The 21,699-nt window shown below is 40.1% G+C and overlaps 1 protein-coding gene across 2 annotated transcripts in view; it reads left to right on the top strand.

Annotated features, from left to right (window-relative positions):
- Dnajc10 (DnaJ heat shock protein family (Hsp40) member C10) overlaps positions 1-21,029 on the top strand; it is a 38,610-nt gene extending 17,581 nt beyond the window's left edge. The window contains exons 12-23 of one of the 2 annotated variants that reach the window (NM_024181.2): positions 700-813; positions 2,427-2,541; positions 7,447-7,574; positions 7,786-7,902; positions 10,891-10,992; positions 11,898-12,053; positions 13,486-13,619; positions 14,318-14,371; positions 14,622-14,769; positions 16,243-16,362; positions 17,603-17,707; positions 19,833-21,029. In NM_024181.2, coding sequence (NP_077143.2) covers positions 700-813; positions 2,427-2,541; positions 7,447-7,574; positions 7,786-7,902; positions 10,891-10,992; positions 11,898-12,053; positions 13,486-13,619; positions 14,318-14,371; positions 14,622-14,769; positions 16,243-16,362; positions 17,603-17,707; positions 19,833-19,844 — 1,305 coding nt within the window. In that variant the 3' untranslated portion in view covers positions 19,845-21,029. The remainder of the gene's footprint in view (positions 1-699; positions 814-2,426; positions 2,542-7,446; positions 7,575-7,785; positions 7,903-10,890; positions 10,993-11,897; positions 12,054-13,485; positions 13,620-14,317; positions 14,372-14,621; positions 14,770-16,242; positions 16,363-17,602; positions 17,708-19,832) is intronic. The other variant, XR_001783164.2, reaches the window with a different exon arrangement.
- The last annotated feature ends 670 nt before the right edge of the window (positions 21,030-21,699 follow it).

Below are 21,699 nucleotides of genomic sequence, written 5' to 3' on the forward strand. Positions count from 1 at the left end.
TTCACGATAATAATAAGTGTTGGTAACATTGTAGGTCTTAATGTTTTAGCAATATATTTTGTTTATTACTAAAAAGACTCAAATAGCACTTTCAAAGGCTTATATATATTAGATCTGGGTTCAGTTCTGATTACTGAAATCATGGTGTTTCTTTCTAATTCAAAGGGTCTAAGTGTCTCTGAATGTGAGCTCCAGAAGGGACCAGAAATGCAGGGTACAGTTGACAGAGCAACCTTGGTCTGACTTGAGCTTTACATTCTTCTTACACAGCTCTGTTCCTTTGACATGGGGAGCATCTTTTGAGAGTATTAGTAGTAGCATCGGTCACATTGTTCTGTTCATCATTTACCTCTGGATTTAATTTTTTTACAAAATATATTATTAAGCCTAAAAAGAAATCTGACTTCTCTAGCCCTTCCCCAAATATTAAGTTATTAAAGTTATATTATTTTCTTGGAACCACCGCTACGTTACCAACCATTGCATTATTTGTATAACTCAGTGACCCGCCTCTTACCACGTGCTTTGCATAGCATTACTAGCGACTACAAAATAAGAATACAGTTGACATTGCATTTAGCTGAGACTTTGAATTAATGGGTAAGGTAACTAAACTTTATTTATGTCTAAGAAATAGCCCTTAGATCCTTAGAAATTATAGTCACCGCTTGCTGACATTGTGTTTTGTGTCACCTCAAGGATCGTTTGGCACATCATCGCTGGCTTGTATTTTTTCATTTTGGAAAAAATGAAAACGCAAATGATCCTGAGTTGAAAAAACTGAAAACTCTACTTAAAAATGAGCATATTCAAGTAAGGAAAAAGATATTCTTTGTGTAACTAGTGTGCTTCCTTATTTGTCAGTACGGCTGAAGGTTTGTCTACTTGTTTTCTTTTTAAAACCGGCTGAAATGTGTGGAGATATAATGGTTAATAGAGTGTTTCACAGTGTGCATGGGGCTCTGAATTTGATTCCCCAGTGTACAGACCTGCCGGTCGCACAGATCTGAAATCCCTGTGGAAGCAGTAGGGTCAGAAGTTCAGAGTCATCCTCAACTCCTTAGGAGCCAGCCTGAACTCCATAAGACCCCGTGGTCCTTGCAGTACATGCGCAGTTCTCCTACTGATCTCTTCTGCTATATACACTTAATGCTATAGTCTTACTGATGCTTTGTCCCCTGGCTTTTGGTCTGCTAGTTAATGTTTTCATTGACTTGGTTCAAAGGGAAAGGACCTGGCAGTAGCACTGCCTGTCCCTCCTCACTCCCGACCTGAGGCTCGGCCAGTGGGCCCAGTTTCAGAGCATTTTCACTTCCTTGTACGTTGATTACTTTGTTCATTGTCCAGATATTTGTTTGTTCTCTGTTGTTTGTCTTGATTTCCACTTTTACTTCATTGTAGTCTTAGTTGATGCATGGGATTTTAGTTGTTTTAACTTGTTAATCCTTGTTTGTGGCTTACATAGTTTGTTGTAGTGCTCTTATAAAGGATACTTTGTAGTAGCATCCACTGAATAGTAATGATTGTGAATATAGGCCTACATACATAAGTGGATGTGGAAGTAGAAGTCAACATTGTGTCTTCCTCAGTCACTCTTGACCTAATTTCTGAAACAGTGTCTCTCACTGTAGTTTGTCAGTTGAGGTAGGCCAGCTGTCCTGTACGCCCCAGCAATCCCCTTGTCCCCACCTTTCCATCACTGAGATTATAGGTGCAAATCACTGTGCTCAGATTTTATTGTTAATTTTTATTAATTTATTATATTATAGTCAACTTACATTATTTTTTTCTTTTCCTTTCCTTCCTCCAAACATTCCCATATGCTCCTCCTTGCTGTCTTTCAAACTCATGGTCCCCGTGTTGTTTCTAACATGACTACTGGTTACTGAACTTGGGTCCACATGGCTGCACAGCATCAGTTTCCTGCAAGAGCTACCTCCTAGGGCCCCTGAGTGTCACTATTAAGTCACAGTTCTTCTCTGCTCTCTCTATAGTCCTGGCTCATTTTCCTTCCTGCTCAGATGTTTGTCCATCTGATTGTGATATTGTAAAGATTCTTTTATACTCCACCCCTTAGTTTATCATTTGTGTGTGTTATTCATGCTGTTTCCTTTGACACTGGGAACATCATCCTTTTTCTACATTACTTTTGCTTTACCACAAGATGAAATAGCCCCTACATTCTTTTCACGGATATATTTCTTAAGAAGTTTACATTTTCTTGGAAATTTCCTGAAGCTTCTGAACTCTCTAGGGAGCATTCTTTATTGAGTTCAGTATTAAATATAAATGAACCATTTCTGTTCCCTTTATTTTATAACCTATTGACTTCTAATGATAAACGTGCCATTTGAGGATACTTATCTTTGTGAATATTTGGAAATTGCATCAAATGTTTTTATTTGATTCGGTGTTCTGCTTTCCAGGTTGGAAGGTTTGATTGCTCTTCTGCACCGGGCATCTGCTCTGATCTTTATGTCTTCCAGCCCTGCCTAGCAGTGTTTAAAGGACAAGGAACCAAAGAATATGAAATTCATCATGGTAAGTGTATTGGTTACTTTTCTCTTGCTATTTTAAACACCATGACCAGGGCAACTTCTAGGAAGAAGGTTTATGGTCCCAGAGGAATAAAGAGTCCATCCTCATCACTGTAGGTCACACGGCGGCAGCAGGCATGGCCACAGGGACGGCTGAGAGCTCACATCGTGACCTACTAGCAGGAAACAGTACAGGCTAGGATTGGCATGAGGCTTCCAACTCTCCTAGTCCGTGCCAGTGGCACATTTCCTCTAAGAAGGCCACAGTCCTAAGTCCCCCTAACGAGCACCACCACCTGGGGATGACCATCCATCACAGTGAGGGTAGGAAAAATTACAGAAATTCATCTTGACTTTCAAATAGAAATATTGTGACTTATATTTTGTGGACACAATTATTATGAAAAATTTGTTCTCACTAACAACTTTAGGGAGAGACATTTTGAATTATATATAGTCATTTGTTTAACATTTTAATAACTATTTTAGCAAAAAAATCTGAGAGTGGTAGATCACTGTGTAGAAATTAGTTTATTGTCAAAGCAAACAGCCCCTGTGGTCTCTATATCACACGCCATGCCTGCTCTAGACCTCAGGCCTGACTGCTTTGTCTCTTGAATTCAGAATTATGTTTCTGATGTCCTGAAGACATGCAGGTAAATGAGTAACAGATACTAACCTGATGCCTCTCCCTTGAGCTTTACCTATGGAACTGCTTCAAGTGAGAGGTCACAGAGTTGTAAGACATGAAACAGTCTATTTCTGTAAACAGACAGCATTTCCCAGACAACTTAGAAGAAAGTATTGGCTTGCTTACAGTTTCTGAGGGTTAGTTCATAACCATGATGGAGGGTGGAGGTAGGCAGTCATGATGCTAGAGCAGAATCCGAGAGCTCGCTCACATCCACTCCCCACGGGCTTCAGGAAGAGAGAGAACAATGAGGTTGGGCCTGGGCTGGGCTTTTCAAACTTCAAATTCCACCTCAATGACACACCTCCAACAATGCCACTCTTCCTAATCCTTCCCAAATAGTTCGAGACACTGGAAACCAAATATTCAAATATGTCAGCCTATGGGGGCCATTTTCATTCAGACCATGAAAGCAGTGCTCTGAAGAAGTTTAGATGGCAGTGTGATAGGGACAAGAGAGAGATCTCTAAGGAAAACATGAAAAATGCTCAGTATATATAAATCTTAACAAGACCAGTAGTATTTGTCTATAGCATAGGTCAAGTGACAATATTTGAATTGAGCATAAACTGCTCACCTACTAAAAGCAAATATGGAAGTAAAAGAAATAGGGTCCTTTAGGCTAAAGCAGCAGTTCTCAACCTGTTGGTCCCAGCCCTTTGGCAAATCTCTATCTCTAAAAATAGTTATGATTCATTACAGTAGCAAAATTATAGTTACAAAGTAGCAACAAAAATAATTTTATGGTTGGGGCCCATGAGGAACTCTTAATAAAGGGTTATTTCATTAGGAAGGATGAGAAGTACTGGGCTAAAGGAACTGTGTGAACAGAAGTGTAACGAGATGACCCTGACTCCCAGTACTGTTGACAGTCAGATAAGGGCCTCCTACAGGGGAACTGTTGGCTTCTTCATAGCTTCCAGTGAAGGGAAGACTGAAGTTGAAAGTGTATGTAAGTTGCCCCAACTCTGCCAAGTAGACTTTTATGTGCACATGTGCCTTCACTCAAAAACCAAAGCTTAGGACTCTAAGCTGTTAGAGCCTCACAGCAAGATAGGTTTTACTGTGAGCCATGCTAGCCTGAAACTCGAAGTATCCCAAGCTGAAACTTCCCTTGAACCTCCTCTTCCTCTGCCCTCTTCCTGCCTTGCCCTCTGTATAGGTTTGGAGCAGTGTGCCCAGGTTGGAGTTACATGTGTTATGTGTTACCTGTGAAGTGTTCCTCGTAGCTTCTCTGCTGACTCCTTGTTTCCGGTCCATCCTCACTATGTGTACAGCTGCTTCCTGCTGTTTGCACTTAGGACCTAGCACAGCCTTTTCATGCCACTGCTCTGCCTTTTGAGTCTTCTGAAGACTCAACTTCACACTCCTTAGTATGGCAACAATGGCATTCTCTGTTTTGCTCACTGTTCTGTCTCCAGCACTTAGAATAATGCCAGATATACATAGTAGGAACTGTGTAGAGTTGTTAAATGAGCGGGGTGCTTTCATTCCTGTTTCGCCTGTGTTCTTAGCCTCATCCCCAACCTCCGTTCCATCAAATATTCTTAGTTTCAACTCCTTTTGAATCCTTGGACATGTCACGTTCTTCCAGTCCTTTATGCCCTCACACATGACCCTACCTTGTGAATTTTAAGTATTCCTTCCTATTCCTCCAGAGAGTCAGCAAACTCCAAATTACACCTTCACAACTTACCCTTCTTCCCTAGGAAGCACACAGAATGTATAAGCACTTCTCTTTGTGTTAATAAAAACTATAATACACTTTGCACTCAGCACCTTTGTGTCGGTATATAATACACAAAATGGGGAGAGGGGCAAGTGAGCTCTTTTTAACCTGTGCCCTAAAGATTTTATAGACTTGGAAAGAAAGCAGACAGGTAAATGGACAGTTTTTAAATGTTTGGGTGTGATGAAGTATCCATTACCCAAACAACTGTTTCTTGGTTAGGAGTCTGGGAACAGGTTATCTTAGTTTCTCTGTGATCCTGCAGTCAAGGTAGATGAAGGCCATCTGAAGGTTGGCTGTAGCCACCACATGAGGATTCAGCATGGCGTGTGGGATCATTGAAAAGCTTCATGTGGCAGGCGGCCGTGGTTCTTCTTGTGGCTCTGTGGGGTACTTACAGTGTGGGAGCTAACTAACCCAAGAGGAAGTAACCTGAAAATGAGAAAGCCAGCCAGAAGGAGCAGTGACTCTTATAACCTGGGAGCGCGTAAGATCACGGTCACATTCCACTGGTCACATATGCCAGCACTTGTACATGAAGTAAATGTCACTGGAGCTGCCTTGGAAAGAAACTGGCTATCAGAAAATAAGTGTACTTATGAAAAAAAACTGAGGTAGAACAATCTTGGGAGATCAGAGGAAGGTCTAAAAGTAATCTCCATGTAAGATGTAAACAATGGTTACCCAGAGAAGAGGTGAAACACATTCCAAATACTGAGTCGATTTATTCACAGGCCTGAGATAATAGAGCCCTGTTGGCCTTAAACCAGCAGGAGTTTAAAGATGAGAAAGTTCATTCTTGAAGAAAACAAAGATGCAGATTATCTCTGATCTTCTGGAGAAAGGAATTGGAATTTTATCGTGAAAGACAACAGAATGATACTTGATTTTACTTGATTTTAGATAAGTTACAGGCTGCTCAGAGTGGGTAGGAAGCAAAATTGGAAAGAAAAGTCAGGCAGCTGCTGGTTAGTCATTTAGGTTGACTATAGAAAATGCCATAGATAAGTGATCGTAGCCAAGAAAAATAATGAAGGTCAGTAGGCCAGTTTCAACCGTTTGGAAGCTCAATGTAATTTGGTTATTGTTAGGAAATAGGAAATTAAGAGGGAAGAGTCAGGGGCTGGAGAGATGGCTCAGCAGTTAAGAGCACTGACTATTCTCCCAGAGGTCCTGTGTTCAACTCCCAGTAACCACATGGTAGCTCACAACCATCTGTAATGAGACCTGATGCCCTCTTCTGGTGTGTCTGAAGACAGCGTCAGTGTGCTTACATATACATATACATATAATAAATAAATAAATAAATAAATAAATAAATAAATAAATAAATAAGAGAGAGCGAGAAGAGTCAGGCACTTCTCATCATTGTATTTAGTGACACGTACTTTGAGTCATTGGATCTTTCCATGTGGAAGAGGATACTGAATTAAGAGTTGACCAGAAGTAGAATGTGCAGGTCACAGTTGAATGTACACGTTGGCTGCAAGAAATTTAAGCCAAATATGAAGACATTAAGTTGTATATTAATGGCTAGGGCCTGAGTGAGTTTGAGTTAGTGTGAGTAAAGAAAGAGAATCCGTGGTCAGAAAGAAAAGTGTGAAACAGTTCAAGCACCAGCACTCAAGAAAATGGGCAGGAGAGTATACTGTCACGTGGCACTCGCAATGTAAACAGTGGTCAACTAACTTCTGTTGCCCATGACCTTAAAAGGAGGCGTTTTCTCTTTTTCTGTTTGCCATGACAATATAAATGTCTGACTCACAGGGCTCAACTTACTTTTGACTGTTCAATCAATAAGTCACAAGACACTTGGAAAAATAGAGCCTCTTGTAGACAAGAAAGGTCTGCCAGCCCAAGGACTGTAGCAAATCATTAAAAGCATTTAAGTTTCTTTTTCTCTTCTTTTTTCTTTTTTTTTTTTTTAAGGGCAACTCTGGTAGCAATAGGAAACCGGGTTCATTCAGGAATGCTGAGGCCAAAAATACTAGTGTGACTACAGCAGTAGCTGTAGGCATGGTGCTAGGGCAGGAAATGGAATTGACACGATCATTCAAGAATCATACACAAGAATCCCTCTGGAAAGTCCCATTTAGGCACCTGGGTAATGATCATAGCAAGTCAGTGTGAGAAAAGAATACATGTAACCCATTACAATTGAGATACTATGTTTCCAACATCAAGTACATGGTCCCACTGGACATTTTGTAACAGTTTGGATTCAAGAGAATTCTAAAGTGATAGTTGTACTTCTGATGGTGAGAAAGCATACCATAGAGGTCTGGTCATTTAACTAGTCTAAGAAACAAAAGAACATAGAGTAGACGGGGATTCCCGGCAGGCCAAGGTGAAGGTAGAGAACACAGAAACCTCACCAAAACCGGTACACCCATAGGCCCGTCTTTCTTTCTTAAATATTTTAAATATAAAAATTGGGATGTTTCTTTAGATACAAGACAGCACGTATTTTAATTTTTCTCAAATTTTAGGAAAGAAGATTCTATACGATATACTTGCTTTTGCCAAAGAAAGTGTTAATTCTCATGTTACCACACTTGGACCTCAGAACTTCCCTGCAAGTGACAAGGAACCATGGCTTGTTGACTTCTTTGCCCCTGTGAGTTCTTTTTATCTGTCAAGTTTCAAAAAGCCTTTTTCTTGACAACATGAAGGCTAGTACTAGAGTTGTCCCGGCCTTGCCACTCCTTCTGGGCTCTCCCAGGACAGTGACAGGCAGAACGCGCCACTGGACTGTGTGTCAGTAGCAGGGGCCGTGCAGCTCCTCCCTTCCTGAGTCTGGCTGCTCATCCTTACCCCTCTCTTCCCAGTGGTGTCCGCCATGTCGTGCGCTTTTGCCAGAGTTACGGAAAGCATCAACACTGCTCTACGGTCAACTCAAAGTTGGTACCTTAGACTGTACAATTCATGAAGGACTCTGCAACATGGTAAATATTAAAACGACTTCTCAGATGCATACCCATTTATAGCAGTAATGTTGAAACAGTTTCAACAAGCTACTAAATTGTACTTGAATTATAAATAGATACGTAGAAGGTTTATGATATGCAAGATTTTGTTTACCAGACTCCAGTATGTATTTATTCTGGCATGTAATTGACTTCATAAAATACTTACATAAGTTTCTATTTTATCTAAGTCTTTATACTTTTGTAACATACTTTTAAGTTTCTACAGTCTTTATTATTATTTAGATTTCCTTATATTTGTCAGCTTAGAGTAGATGATTTGTCCAGATAGGATATCCAATTTAAAGGAGCTGCTCATTTTTAATATGTGAAAGTGACAGAGTGCTTATGTGGGTGACGACATGTTATATTTAAAATATATTCTGATACTTCTGAATGGAATGTGAAACTTTATAATGTTGGAATAAAAATAGAAATTGAAGAGGTATAGATGATGTAAGCATAGCAATCTTAGTTGGGGTTTCCATTGTTGAGAAGAGACACCATGACCAAGGCAACTCTTATAAGGGACAACATTTAATTGGGGCTGGCTTACAGGTTCAGAGGTTCAGCCCATTATCATCACGATAGGAAGCATGGCAGTGTCCAGGCAAACAGTGCTAAAGGAGGAGCCAAGAGTTCTATATCTAGATCTGAAGGTAGCCAGGAATAAGACTGTCTTCCAGGCAGCTAGGAGGAGGGTCTCATTGCCCATCCCCATAGTGACACACTTCCTCCACAAGGCCACCCCTACTCCAACAAGTCCACACCTCCTAATTAGTGCCACTCCCTGGGCTAAGCATATTCAAACATATAAGTCTATGGAGGCCAAACCTATTCAGACCACTACAGTAGTCATGACTGGATGATGATTATAGCTATTTAAATACATAAAAGTTTATATCCTTTCTGTAATGTGAATGTTTTAACTCAAAAACTAAAGTGTTAAAGAAAAAGGTGGCAAGGAAAAGAAAGCCTGGTTTTTGATGCATAAGACTGGAAATGTTTGGCTTCACTAGTCAAGAAAATACAAGCTCAATCAAAATTTTGATATCTTTCCTACCAAAATTTATCAGATTGACAAAAAAAAAGCAATGTAACAATATTTAGAAATGGAATAGTGAAATGCCAGAGCACTACAAATAAGCCAAGCCAAGTGAGCACTTCCCTCCCATGTTTAATTCCTGGGTTCAAAACTGCACTGAAAAATCTTTACCAGCTTAAATAAATCCTAAAGAACTCAATGGAAAAGGCAGGTTACATGTCAGCAGTTAAGTATTCTCAGAATCAGAGAAAAGTCTTTAAGACAAATGAACATGTGGGAAAGGTTAAAGCGAAGTGGATTGGACACCTGCCAGTGCAGCAGGTTAGGAAGGATTCAGAGCAAGGGACACAGTGTCAGCTACCAACTGGCATGGCCATACCTATTAGCTGTTAAATATAAGGAGCAGATATGTAGGTAGTTATGGGATTACTCTCGGTTTCCGTGTGTTTGAAATTAAAAGTTAGTGGGGGCGGGGGGCAGGGTGTTTTAAGGAAGTAAATAAAAAGAGTCATTGGTGTCTAATGTCCTTTGTGTGACTTGGAAAGGAGAATGCCAACCAAAGATGCAAGCATCATGAGTAACAGTAGTTAATGTTAATGCCTTTAGTCTCCTACATTTTCTCTCAAGTGAGCCCATTATCAACAACTAAAGCACCAGGCAGGGGAGAAAGGAAGCATCACAGAATCCCCAGGCTGCTCCCACAGCTGCTTCCCCATCACCGGCACTCGCTCGCTCGCTCAGCAGCTCAGCTCAGCGCTCAGCTCAGCGGCCCGTCTGTAAAGTAGGCTTAGGCTTTTTTTTTCTTATTTCTTTTTTCAAGACAGGGTTTCTCTGTGTAGCCCTGGCTATGCTGGAACTCACTCTGTAGACCAGGCTGGCCTCAAACTCAGAAATCCGCCTGCTTCTACCTCATAAGTACTGGGATTAAATTTTGCACCACCACCACCAGGCTAGGTTATGTCATTTTAACTACTGAGTAAAATTGCTCTGAGGTATGAAGGAGTTTTTGTGTGGCTAGACTAACTCAAAAGATGATGGAAACTTGTAAACTTTGAACTAGTCTGTTAACCTGAAAATTCTTTGAATTCACACATCTTTAAAACTTCAAAATATGTTAATTTTTCTAGAATTATAAATCTTGAAATTTTCCATTTACTAATGAGTTAGACAAGGAAATCACTTCATCACTTTAAACATTACAAAATCCTTTCAGGGCTGATGCCCATGTTAACTGTGAGGAGGGAATTAATATACTATAAGAATTGTCTCAAGTAAAGAATAAAAAGTGACCATTTTCTTACAGCATGACTCAATTCTTTAATATAGAATATATTTGCTCTTGGTCATTTGTCCTTGTATATGGTGTGGCTAATCACTGCCCTCCCGGATGACTAATTACTGTCACTAGAAGAGCTGACTGCTGTGTCTTTTCTCTCCTCTTCCCTCCTAGTTTGAAGAGAGCAAAAAGATGAATTGAAGTACATACTATGCAATTACTCTGCCTCACTTCCCACATTTTAGTGCCATTGGGTTAACAATTAACTAATTATCAGTACAAGCTTTAATGCATTGTCTTTGCTAAATTTGTCTAACCCACCAGGAAGATAGTAGTGGGTTTCTATCTACAGTCTTGTAAGAGGGTGATAGAGACATGACTCATCAGTTAAGAAAGAGCATTTGTTGCTTTTACTGCGGACCCAGGTTCTGTCTCTGCACCCACATGGTGAGAACAGCTGTCCATTAGTCCAGTTCTAAGGGATCAGACATCGTCTTCTGACCTCCAGCACCAAGAAGCGCATGATATATATATATACATACATTCAGGCAAAACACCCATACATAAAAAATAAGTATGTCTATAAAAAGCAAGCTGTTACAAAATTGAAACTAATAGGTAAATTATGTGAATTTCTTCTTCACAGTATAACATCCAAGCTTATCCAACGACAGTGGTATTCAATCAGTCCAGTATTCATGAGTATGAAGGACATCACTCTGCGGAACAGATCTTGGAGTTCATAGAGGTATTTAAATCCTAGGCTATGGCTAGAAATCTTCATTTATATGTGTATTTTGGACGACTGTTTGTATTAGGACTTATTCTTTTTTGTGCCACGAGATTCTTTTCTGAAAACCTTTCTTTTAATGTAAGCCTTTGTTTTATTACTTACTTTGGTGTTTTGTACATGGGAGGTACTACTATTGAATATGTGAAATTTCCATGAAGCCTGTCACCCTTTTCCTGTTTCCTTTCAATGCATTCACAGCATCAAGGCCAGGCATCCTGCACCAAGCCTGTCACTGTTAGCACAGAAGGGCCTGTTTTCTTTCACTCTTGACACTAGAATAATTTCAGTAACTTCTGAAGAAATTGAAACTTGTAGCTTATTGTAATTGTTATTCATCTGTCCTCCAAAGTAATATGTTGTGTTGTTTTGTTTTAATTGCTGTCCTGGTGAAGCTAATGTGTTAGTATCACTTGATACAGGCTGAGGCTCTGTTAAAACAGCATTTGGAATATACAGTCTCTAGAAAGGTGTGTAGCATCTCCATTTAAATATCAGAAATAATAGTAGTAGGCTTTGTGTTAGTCATTAAATGGTCACTTCTAAGAACGTATTCCTGCTATCATGACAGACAGTGAGGCCTATGAGGCATCTGGATTACCCCTAGAGCTTGGTTATATGATCTGGTCACACTTTCCTCTAGGATACCTCTTTTTCCAGCTTACAGTGGTTTTAAAACTAGTGAGAAAATATACCTTTTAAACAAACTGATTGACAGAATCCGAACTTAATAATAGACTTTTTAAAAAATCTGTGTCTTCTGATTTCTTTTAAATAGGAACTTTCTAAATGACTGGTCCAGTAACTTGCCAGAAATACATGAAAATCTTGGTGTGTGTAATAATAGTCTTTTTATTTTTTAGGATCTCAGAAACCCTTCAGTGGTCTCTCTTACACCCAGCACTTTCAATGAGCTGGTTAAACAGAGAAAGCATGATGAAGTCTGGATGGTCGATTTCTATTCTCCATGGTGTCATCCCTGTCAGGTCTTGATGCCAGAATGGAAACGCATGGCCCGGGTACAGTACCATGGTTTCCTTACATCTTACACCTACTGCCAGTGTTTGCTTCACAGTCACTGTGAAACCAGGGGATAAACCTGTAACTAGACAATTGACACAGACCTCACTGAATCGTTACCACTGCCTCTGCCCACTAACTGAGCTGTCTAAGATCCTTTTGACCAAAGTGCTACCAGTGCTAACCCTCAGAGCATCTTCATTTTCTGTTTAGATTTCTCTATCATTTTACTTTTAGAGTTTACAGATACTGTTTGCTCATAATATTGGGTCTTTAAAATAGCTTTGCAGGCAGGTATGGTGGTGAATCCTGATAAGACTAGTATTCAGATGCTGAGACAGGAGAATCAGGAGTCCAAGATTTTCCTGGGCCACCAAGCTCCAAACTCTTTCTCCAAAACAAACAAGAAAAAATGAAACAAAGTAGAAAACAACTTCAAACAGTAAAACATATATATAAATTTCCTGTAAACAGGCAGTGTTGTAAGGTACTAAATGAAGGCAAATTTAAAATACTGAATCAGACAAAGCGTATCTTCATTAGAAAAAAAAGATTCTTTAAAAAATACTGATTATATTTTGGTTGCTGATGTTTTTGTTGTTGTTGTCATTTTGTTTTTTGTTTTGTGAAACAGTTTCCCTGTATAACCCTGGCTGGTTATCCTGGAACTCATTCTGTAGACCAGGCTAGCCTTGAACTGAGAAATCCACCTGCCTCCGCCTCCCAGGTGCTGGGGTCAAAGACTTATGTCACCACAGCCTAGGTTAGCATAGAATTTTTGAAAAAATGTATTTACCTACATAGTAAATGAGTAAAACCAGTTATTAACTATGGGAAGTTCTTAATTACAAAGTTATGGCATTCAAAAATAAAACAAAAACAAAAACAAGCTGGGCATGGTGGTGCACACCTTTAATCCCAGCACTTGGGAGGCAGAGGCAGGCGGATTTCTGAGTTCAAGGCCAGCCTGGTCTACAAAGTGAGTTCCAGGACAGCCAGGGCTATACAGAGAAACCCTGTCTCGAAAAAACAAAAACAAAAAAAAACAGAAAGTTACGGCATTCAAATTCATTAATCTAAATGGCATATTTTAAATCCTTACCCATTGTTTCTCTGATACTGATTAAAAAATACCCATTTTACAATGGCTGTTGAGCACGTATAAAAGTTGTGTTGCGGTGCGGGCTAGATAGTTGAGTCAACAGTTAGGATTATTGGCTGCTCTTGCAGAAAACCTGTTTGGTTCCAAGCACTCTTCATCATCGTTAACTCCAGATCCAGGGGCTCCAGTGCTCTTGGCCTCCGAGGGCCGTGCATACAAACAGTGCATGTGCATGTAGACAGGGCTCACTACGCAGGACTTTTGTTTAGTTGTGAGTTACAGAGATAGCTTTAGTCATTGACCCATGTATTGACTTTGTTCTTTTATAGACGTTAACTGGACTGATCAATGTAGGCAGTGTGGACTGCCAACAGTATCATTCTTTTTGTACTCAAGAAAATGTTCAAAGATACCCCGAGATAAGATTTTATCCCCAAAAGTCAAGTAAAGCCTATCAGTATCAGTAAGTATTCCATCATAATCACTTGGTTGTACGGTTAACACGTAAGTTAGGCCAGCAGATATGTAGTGGGAGCCACCACCGGAGGCTCCCTCAGAAGACGAGGGAGCTGGACAGTAAAACTAGTTACGAAGTTCCAGTCAAGAAGCTGTGAGAGACAGAACTGGTGTTTAAGTCCTCAGTTGGCCCTAAGTCCAGGCCTGGCCTTGCCTCCATTGTTCATAGCAGTCTTTATACTTAGTGGGGGTGGGAATCACACCCTCCTACCACTGCTGAGAAAGAACTAACCCATCAGACTTACCGCTCACCTGCTAAGGTTGGGGGCAGTGATTTGAACCCAGGACTGTCCTGGTATCCACCCATTCTACACTATACAGGTTTTAAAAAGAAACAAAACAATTGTAATTAAGTGAAAATTGAGCCATGGGTTTCTCTGTAAAAGCTAAAAGAGTCTACTATGGGGAAATCACAAAAAGCAAGTATAGTCCTGAGTAGTTAAGGGTGGGGAAAGGAACAGAGACACAGAAAAATATATTTTAAGTCATATAACTCTTATTTACTTTGTGGAAAGAGATAGGAGGTGACATTAACCAGTCAAGAGCTATTTTTATTTTAATTCCTACAGTAAGACTGTTTCTTGACCATATGCAGTAATAGAAATACTATTTACAGCTTGATTTTTTTTTTTTTTCCTCTTTCAGTAGTTACAATGGCTGGAATAGGGATGCGTATTCCCTGAGAAGCTGGGGTCTTGGGTGAGTGATTCAAGTGCATGTTGATGTCTAACACTGATTTGCAGCTCTTTATCTTCTCGTGTATGTAGTAAGGATTCTGGCATCAAAAATACTTGGAAAAGGATGGCATTTATCAAGGGTTGAACCATTTCTAACTTAGGAATGCTTACAGTGTTGCTGTATGTAATGCTTACAGTAATGCTTACAGTATTGCTGTAGAATGCTTACTTTGCTTTTGTATAATAAAAAATGTTTGATTCTCTTACTGCAGATTTTTGCCCCAAGCATCCATAGATTTAACACCTCAGACTTTCAATGAAAAAGTTCTACAAGGGAAAACTCACTGGGTGGTTGATTTCTATGCTCCTTGGTGTGGACCTTGCCAGAATTTTGCTCCTGAGTTTGAACTCTTGGCTAGGGTAAGTATTGTTGTCTAGTTAAATAAATTGTACACACATGTGTGTTTGTTTTAACAATTGGTTAAAACATTGTAAACTAATTCTTAATTTAGTTCTTAAAAATATCTCTCAATTTAAAAAATGTGTTTCTATAATTATTATCTGTCTTTCTTGAGGCAGGTTTCTCTTTATAACCCTGGCTGACTGGAAATCCCCTGTGCAGACCAGGCCAGCCTCAAACTGCTTGCCCTTTCCTTGAAATTGCTAGTATTAAAAGTATTTAGTGACAGATTACAAGGGTCCGAGTGTGTGTTTGTGTATGTGCACATTGTTATTCCTGTAGTTGAATTGCTAACTTAAGTTAGTCTCCCTGTTTGTTTATTTCAGTAGCCATAGAAACCAGAGGAAGCAAAGACGCTTTCCTTGTCCTAGAGCTGGAGAGGTTCCCATAAGTCAGTAGAGGAAAGTGATGGTAGAAAGAAGGCAGACACACGACAGCCACAAGGACAAGCAGAACTTTATGTTTGTGAGAGATAGGCGAAGCAAAGGAAACTGAGGGTACAGCTAGCTCCTGCCTTGAAGGACCATAGAGGGAAAAGACAGATACTTTATGTATAGGTGCTCCTGAGGCGCTCACAAAGGGCAGTTCCCTTTGTCAGTAGATTACCAAATGAAGGGAAGATTCTTCAGCATGGGGTTATAGAAGATCTCACTAAGAGACTGGTGACCATGGAAACACCCAAAGATGGGACGAGTGGGATGGAGTGACCTGAAGGTAAACAACGAGCTCCCTGTTCTGGGAAAGGATGGGGCTGGAGGGCCTGTAAATGCTGTCAGGAAAGACAGGAGGCAGGCGTGGACAGCAGCGTAAAGCACACAGGAAGAAGTCCGGTAATTGTCTATTTGGTTAACTCAAACTCAAGTCACTAGTGACTTTAAAGCTGTTCTTGTGTTAGAATGCTGACATATATCAGTGGAAAGAATACCGCATTCATAGACGATGAGGGAGGGTGAACACCCATATAGCAGAGACAGGCTGCATGCTGCCGATGACAGGAAACACTGCTCTGCAGAGAAGCCCCTTTGTGACCATCTGCAAAGGCACGAAAAGAGCAAGGCTCGCCCTGCTCTAGGAAGACTGAATCTCTGACCTAGACAATCTAAGTGGTGTGCTCAGCCGTTCACCCAATTAAGAATGTCACTTAGGATTAAAGACAGATGTTTGGCTGTGGTGGGCAAAGTGCGGTGAGTGGACAGTTAGGGAGGTCAGAGTTACAGTCTCCAGGTACCCGTGAAGAAGTGGCTGTTTATGTTAGACAAATGGCAGCCAGTGGAAGCTTAAAGGGCTTGGAAAAAAGTAGAAACAATCTGGTGTGAATACAAAGAATTAAAACTCGAGTTTTAAAAGTAAAAAAACTTTATATAAATATATAAATATTTGAAATATGTTGGAAAGTGGCAAGATCTGTTAATTCATTTTGTTTTGTTTTTCAGATGATCAAAGGAAAAGTGAGAGCCGGGAAAGTGGACTGTCAGGCTTACCCCCAGACGTGCCAGAAAGCCGGCATCAAAGCCTACCCCAGTGTCAAACTGTACCAGTACGAGAGAGCAAAGGTGTGTGCAGGCTCTGACTCCGCCTTCCTTCAGCAGGCCAAGCCTAGAGCATTATATGGGAGGAAGAGTTTCTCTACTTTCCAGTTTCTCCCTTCATCTTTTAAAAATATTTTTTACTGAGACATCTTCTTTTCTGGTGTACCAAGGTATTCTAAAAGATTTTCTGGTCTGTGTGGTTTCAGTTGCCTTATAGACTTTGTGCTCCATGAATACAAAAAAATACAACCAAATATATGTTATATCTGGGTTATACAATTCAAAGTTATTATTTTCTATGCAGTTTTATATTTTCTACTTTTTAATATAGTAATTGTTTTTTAAATATTTTCTTCTTAAGAAATTAGTTTGTAAATACCTTTGAAATACACTTAGTAACAGCATTTTTTGAGGGATGCTTACTAAAAGCTTAGATAACAAGTGGAGTCTTTTGCTTTGGTTATAATTGTTTGGAGGCACTACTACCAATATGCTTTTTTTTCTTTGTTGGTTAGGTTTGATTTTGGTTTGTGTTATGTAACTTGCTTTGTAGAGCCAGCTAGCATTGGCCTCTCAGATAGATCCATCTGCCTCTGAGTGTTAGGGTTTCATGCTCCACAGTGCCTGGGTGGGTTGGGTTTTCAGTGAAAGAAACCAGAGCTCTACCAAGGAAGGTCTCAACAAATCAGAGTCTGGTTTGAAAAGTTGCATCTTTCAGCTGATATAGTTGTTAACAGAAAGCACCTAAGACTGTCCAGTCTTCCCAGGTATATTACTATGCTTTTGAACAGAACTATGATATTTCAGCAAGATTATTGGTCCTTTAAAGATAAATGAAGACACATTTTGTCTTAAGATACTTTATAAGAAATAAAAACTGGGATGTGAGCTGATGGCTTACTCGTCTTCATGGTTTTTACTTTGTAGTACTGAAGGCTAAACACACAAGGGCAATGCTCTACTGCCAAGCTGCTGCTGGGTCACTCTGTCATACACATGCCCTCCACCACCACCACACCACATAAGAGTCTTTGAAGTCAGTGATGTGTTTTCCTAGAAATCACTTTGTGCTCTGCTAATGCTGCAAGTAGTATTCTTTCTAGTGTGGGTTAACTACTTTTGTAGCATTATGCTCTTGAAGAAACAGGAAAGTTAAACAGCATTAGAACAAAAAACTAAGGTATAAGGAAGCAAGCTTCTTGTGTGGAAATGTCATGTTTTGATTTATGTACTTAAAAGATAACATGAGTGTTTTTAATTTTAGAAAAGTATTTGGGAAGAGCAAATAAATTCCAGAGATGCAAAAACTATTGCTGCCTTAATTTATGGAAAATTGGAAACGCTCCAAAGCCAAGTAAAAAGAAATAAGGTAAGACTAAGCCTTCAAGTGACAGGCAGATTGCCAAGATGTGTTCATGGTGTGCATGCCACTCAGAAATGAATATTCAAAGACATACTCATTTTGGAGAACTATAACAGCCGACATTATAGACTCTAGATGATGAAATGCTTGGAAATTTGTATGCTCACCAGTTAACAAAAATTATCAAGTTTCTTTCATTTAAAAAAAAAAAAAAACTGGGACTCCAGTGTATATAACAACATCACTCATACAGCAAAATAGGGAAAGACAGCCAGCCTCCAACGAAGTGGATAAGCAAAATGTGGCACATTGATGCTGCCTGTAGAGTCTTTAAGGTAAAAAATGAAGAATGCATCCATACTTCATGGTAAATTTTTGAAGAAAAAAAATGATTAGTAAACCAGGTAGTGGTGGCGCGCGCCTATAACCCCAGCACTTGGAATGTGAAGGCAGGGGGGTGTCTGAGAGTTGGGAGATGTATAGATCTGATACACCCTGGTCTGTCTATAGAGCAAGTTCCAGGACAGCCAGGGCTATTACACTGAGAAACCCAGTCTCTGAAGGAAAAAGAAAGAATGGATGGATGGATGGATGGATGGATGGATGGATGGATGGATGGATGGATGGGTGGGTGGGTGGGTGGATGGATTGGTGGGTGGGTAGCTTGGTCCTATATATGTAAAATGTTCACAAAGCAGGTTAATGGCTGCCGAGACAGGGTGAGAGTAGAAATTGCAATGACTACTTGAGAGTGTGAAGGAATCTGGCTCTGAAGTACAGGAAATGTTTGGAAAGTGGTTGTATAGCTCTGCGTATACCCTGGACTTCATTGCAGATTTTCTATTTTTAATATGTGACATACACAAGCTGGGTTTGGTGGTGCACATCTGTAATCTCAGCGCTTGGAGGTAGAGACAGGCAGATCTCTGCTAGGTAGGAGTCCCGTCTCCAAAACATTTTAAATATATATATTAATATACATATATACATATACATTTATATGTGTATATATGGTAATGTTATTTATAATAGTGATATGGTTAATAGTTATTTAAATGTTGTTTAGTGTAAATAAAATACTGAATTACTAGTAGTAAATATTCTAGAACCTGAACATATTTTGGAAAGCAAAGTTTCCTTTGCGCTTGGTATAGGTGGACTATGTTTAAACCTGAATCCTGTTGTTCCTGAATTTTTATCTGTTCATCATCACTGCAGGCTCCTTCCTGTTGCTCTTCTGTAGCCGATTCGTTTGATCTCTCTTAAGTCTGCTCTCAGCCTGCAGAGGAGCAGACTCCAGGAGCGTGGGAGCTGCTGCGTAGAATTTAATACAGTCAGCATAGCACAGTCTCTGCGGAGTCTCGGCCTTCCTAGAACCTACTTGTGTATAGTAGTGAAGGGGAGCCCTAAGTGGGGAAATATTTCCCAAACATTTGTCCACGGCTAAGGGGTAGAGGAGATGGGAATCCATGTCTTCTTAGCAAGTAGATTTTTCTAGTGTTTGAGTTATTTTAATCTTTTCAAGTTATTTTAGAACTTACGGTTTTACCTAAGCTAAATATTTTAAAGTGTGTTACTACTCATAAACCAAAATACTATAACTGAAATTAAGATAAAGAACGTATCATATTACCACTTAGTGTCTTAATACCTTTTCTGTCACTGTGTAAAATATTCTGACAGAAGCAACTTAGGATAAAAATGGTTCTGACTCACAGTTCGAGAGCACAGCGCATTCACCTAGCGAGGAAGTCGAGAGGCAGGTGCTGAAGCGGCTAGTGACGTCACCCAGGCAGGAAGCTTGAGCGCCTGCTGCTGCTGCTGCTCAGTGCCCTCCTCCATCTTACAGTCCTCCCCTGCTAGGAAGTGGCACCGTCTCCCCAGCTCACGCCCCACGGGATTCCCAGAGAGCCCGTCAAGGTGACGGTAGAAACCATCTCACACAGGATGACACACCAGTAGGTGTGACAATACCTACTGTGTGCAGGTGAAAACTGGCACATCAGCTGTTATTGAGCAAAGAGTGTTTTGTGATATTCTCTTCAGTAAGAACATTGAGTATGTGTAAGAAAGTAAAATACTGATTACCTTATAATACCTTTCTCTTTTGCTCACCTTTACATGCATGCAGGATGAGCTTTGATGGTGTTGAAGAAAAAGCATGTAAGGAAAAGAATCTGGAGAACGGCATCAAAAGATCCCTTTCCCAAGTGACGATGCTCCTGAGGAAGCAGATGCACGTGACCTGGGCCTCGCAGTTGCCTGTGTACACAGAGCTCCTGTGCGGCACTGTGGGCTGCACATGCTTCCTGGAGAGCCAGGCAGCGCCATCTGAGACTGCAGTCCACATATGGTTCTGTGTTGTGTCTTTGTTGTTGTTGTTAATCCTTTTAGAAATACACACATCAGTCTTAGCTCAGGGCCATATAGAAATACTCCACAGGCCAAGTCCAGCCCAGGGACTAGTTTGCTGACCCCAGAACTGATGTTTGGACACCTGGCCCTGCACGTGGCTCTGTTACCTTCAGACTGTACAAAGTAGACTTGGGTTTTCACTTGTAAATTTCTGATGCGCTTGAAAAGAACTGACTTGCTTTTCAGTCACCTCTTCTAATTCTGTCTATGACCATATATTTTATTTTGACTATTTTCACCACATAGGAAAATAAAAATTACCCATTTTTCCTACTATGTACTACTGTATAGACAGAGGCTTTCTTGTAAGAGTTGAAGAGTTCTTAATTTATCACAACAGTAAGTGTAAAAATCCTGTAAGCTGCTGTCCCAGGAACAAGGTAAGAAGAAGTATTTACAGCAGTTGATGGGCTGTGTGGCTGTCACAGGTCTAAGCCTGTGTTTAGTATGTACACCTTCATTTATTTGCTTTCATAAATGTTCCTACTGATGGTTTTGTTGGTTTTGTTTCACGTGTCTTCCTGATATTGACATATTTCCCTTCTGGGTTCTCTGTTTTGATCACTCATGTTGATTATTTTTTCCCCTGTAGCCGTGGTTTTTCCTTCTGTCCAATATTCACTATTCCAATAGGAACAGTAATTTTAGATTTATTTTAATTGGCTCATGATGATGCTGTTTTTCAATTATTGTCTTTTTCAGTAAAGTTTCCATAACAACTGAAGTACTTTTTACTAAAATCAAGCACACAATGGACTCTTCCCATTTCTCAGTTGTTTAGACTCAGAGGGTCACAGGTCCCTGCTGCAACTCCAAAAACAGAGTGACCTCTAGTTCAGTTCTCTCCCGGTGTGTGGGGTGGTCAGAGGATGCCAGTGAATAAAGTCAAATTATTTTTTCTAAAATTCTTTTGAAGATGATTGTTGTGTTTGGAAGATTTTATCACTTTCCCTGCTCCCTAGTCTTGTCTTCATAAAGGCTATGCCATAGGTTTGTGCTAGGGAAAGCAGTGTGCATTAGTTTCCTTTCTACCTCATTCAGATTCTCCTGTGTTTTATTACATTTTAACTCCCTGACTCGGGCTCTGCTGTACATGTGAGCACACATGAGCCTTACCGTTCCTAACGAACTCTGAATCATGACAGGTAACGGCAAAAGCCTTTCATTTATTTAACTTTGACAGCCTAGAATTTCCTTTAAAACTAGCTTGTTTATGCAAAATTCCACAAGTGGAATGCCCAAAGAAGTCTTACTTAGTAAAAGTATTCTAATTTAGTGAACTAGTTACTTGCACACTACTGAACTGGGCAACAGAGGGGTGCACGAAGGGAGCCCACAGACTACCCTCCTGTCACAGTCATAAATAGTGGATAGCTAGCTACTCAGTGCCTACCTATAATTACTTCCTGTACTTGCTGGTAAACATTTTACAGGCAGTACATTAAACAGTAGCTGTTACTTTTGCTTAAGCTGTATGTCTATGGAATGTGCGCTGAACATAGGACCTGCTGCTGGACATGGGGTTAGGTAACTCGGATAATTATTCAGTAGCTGACCTCAGATTCATATTGTGCATTCACAGC

This window comes from Mus musculus, chromosome 2 (genome assembly GCF_000001635.26).
Source record: "Mus musculus strain C57BL/6J chromosome 2, GRCm38.p6 C57BL/6J".
Classification (NCBI taxonomy): Eukaryota; Metazoa; Chordata; class Mammalia; order Rodentia; family Muridae; genus Mus; species Mus musculus.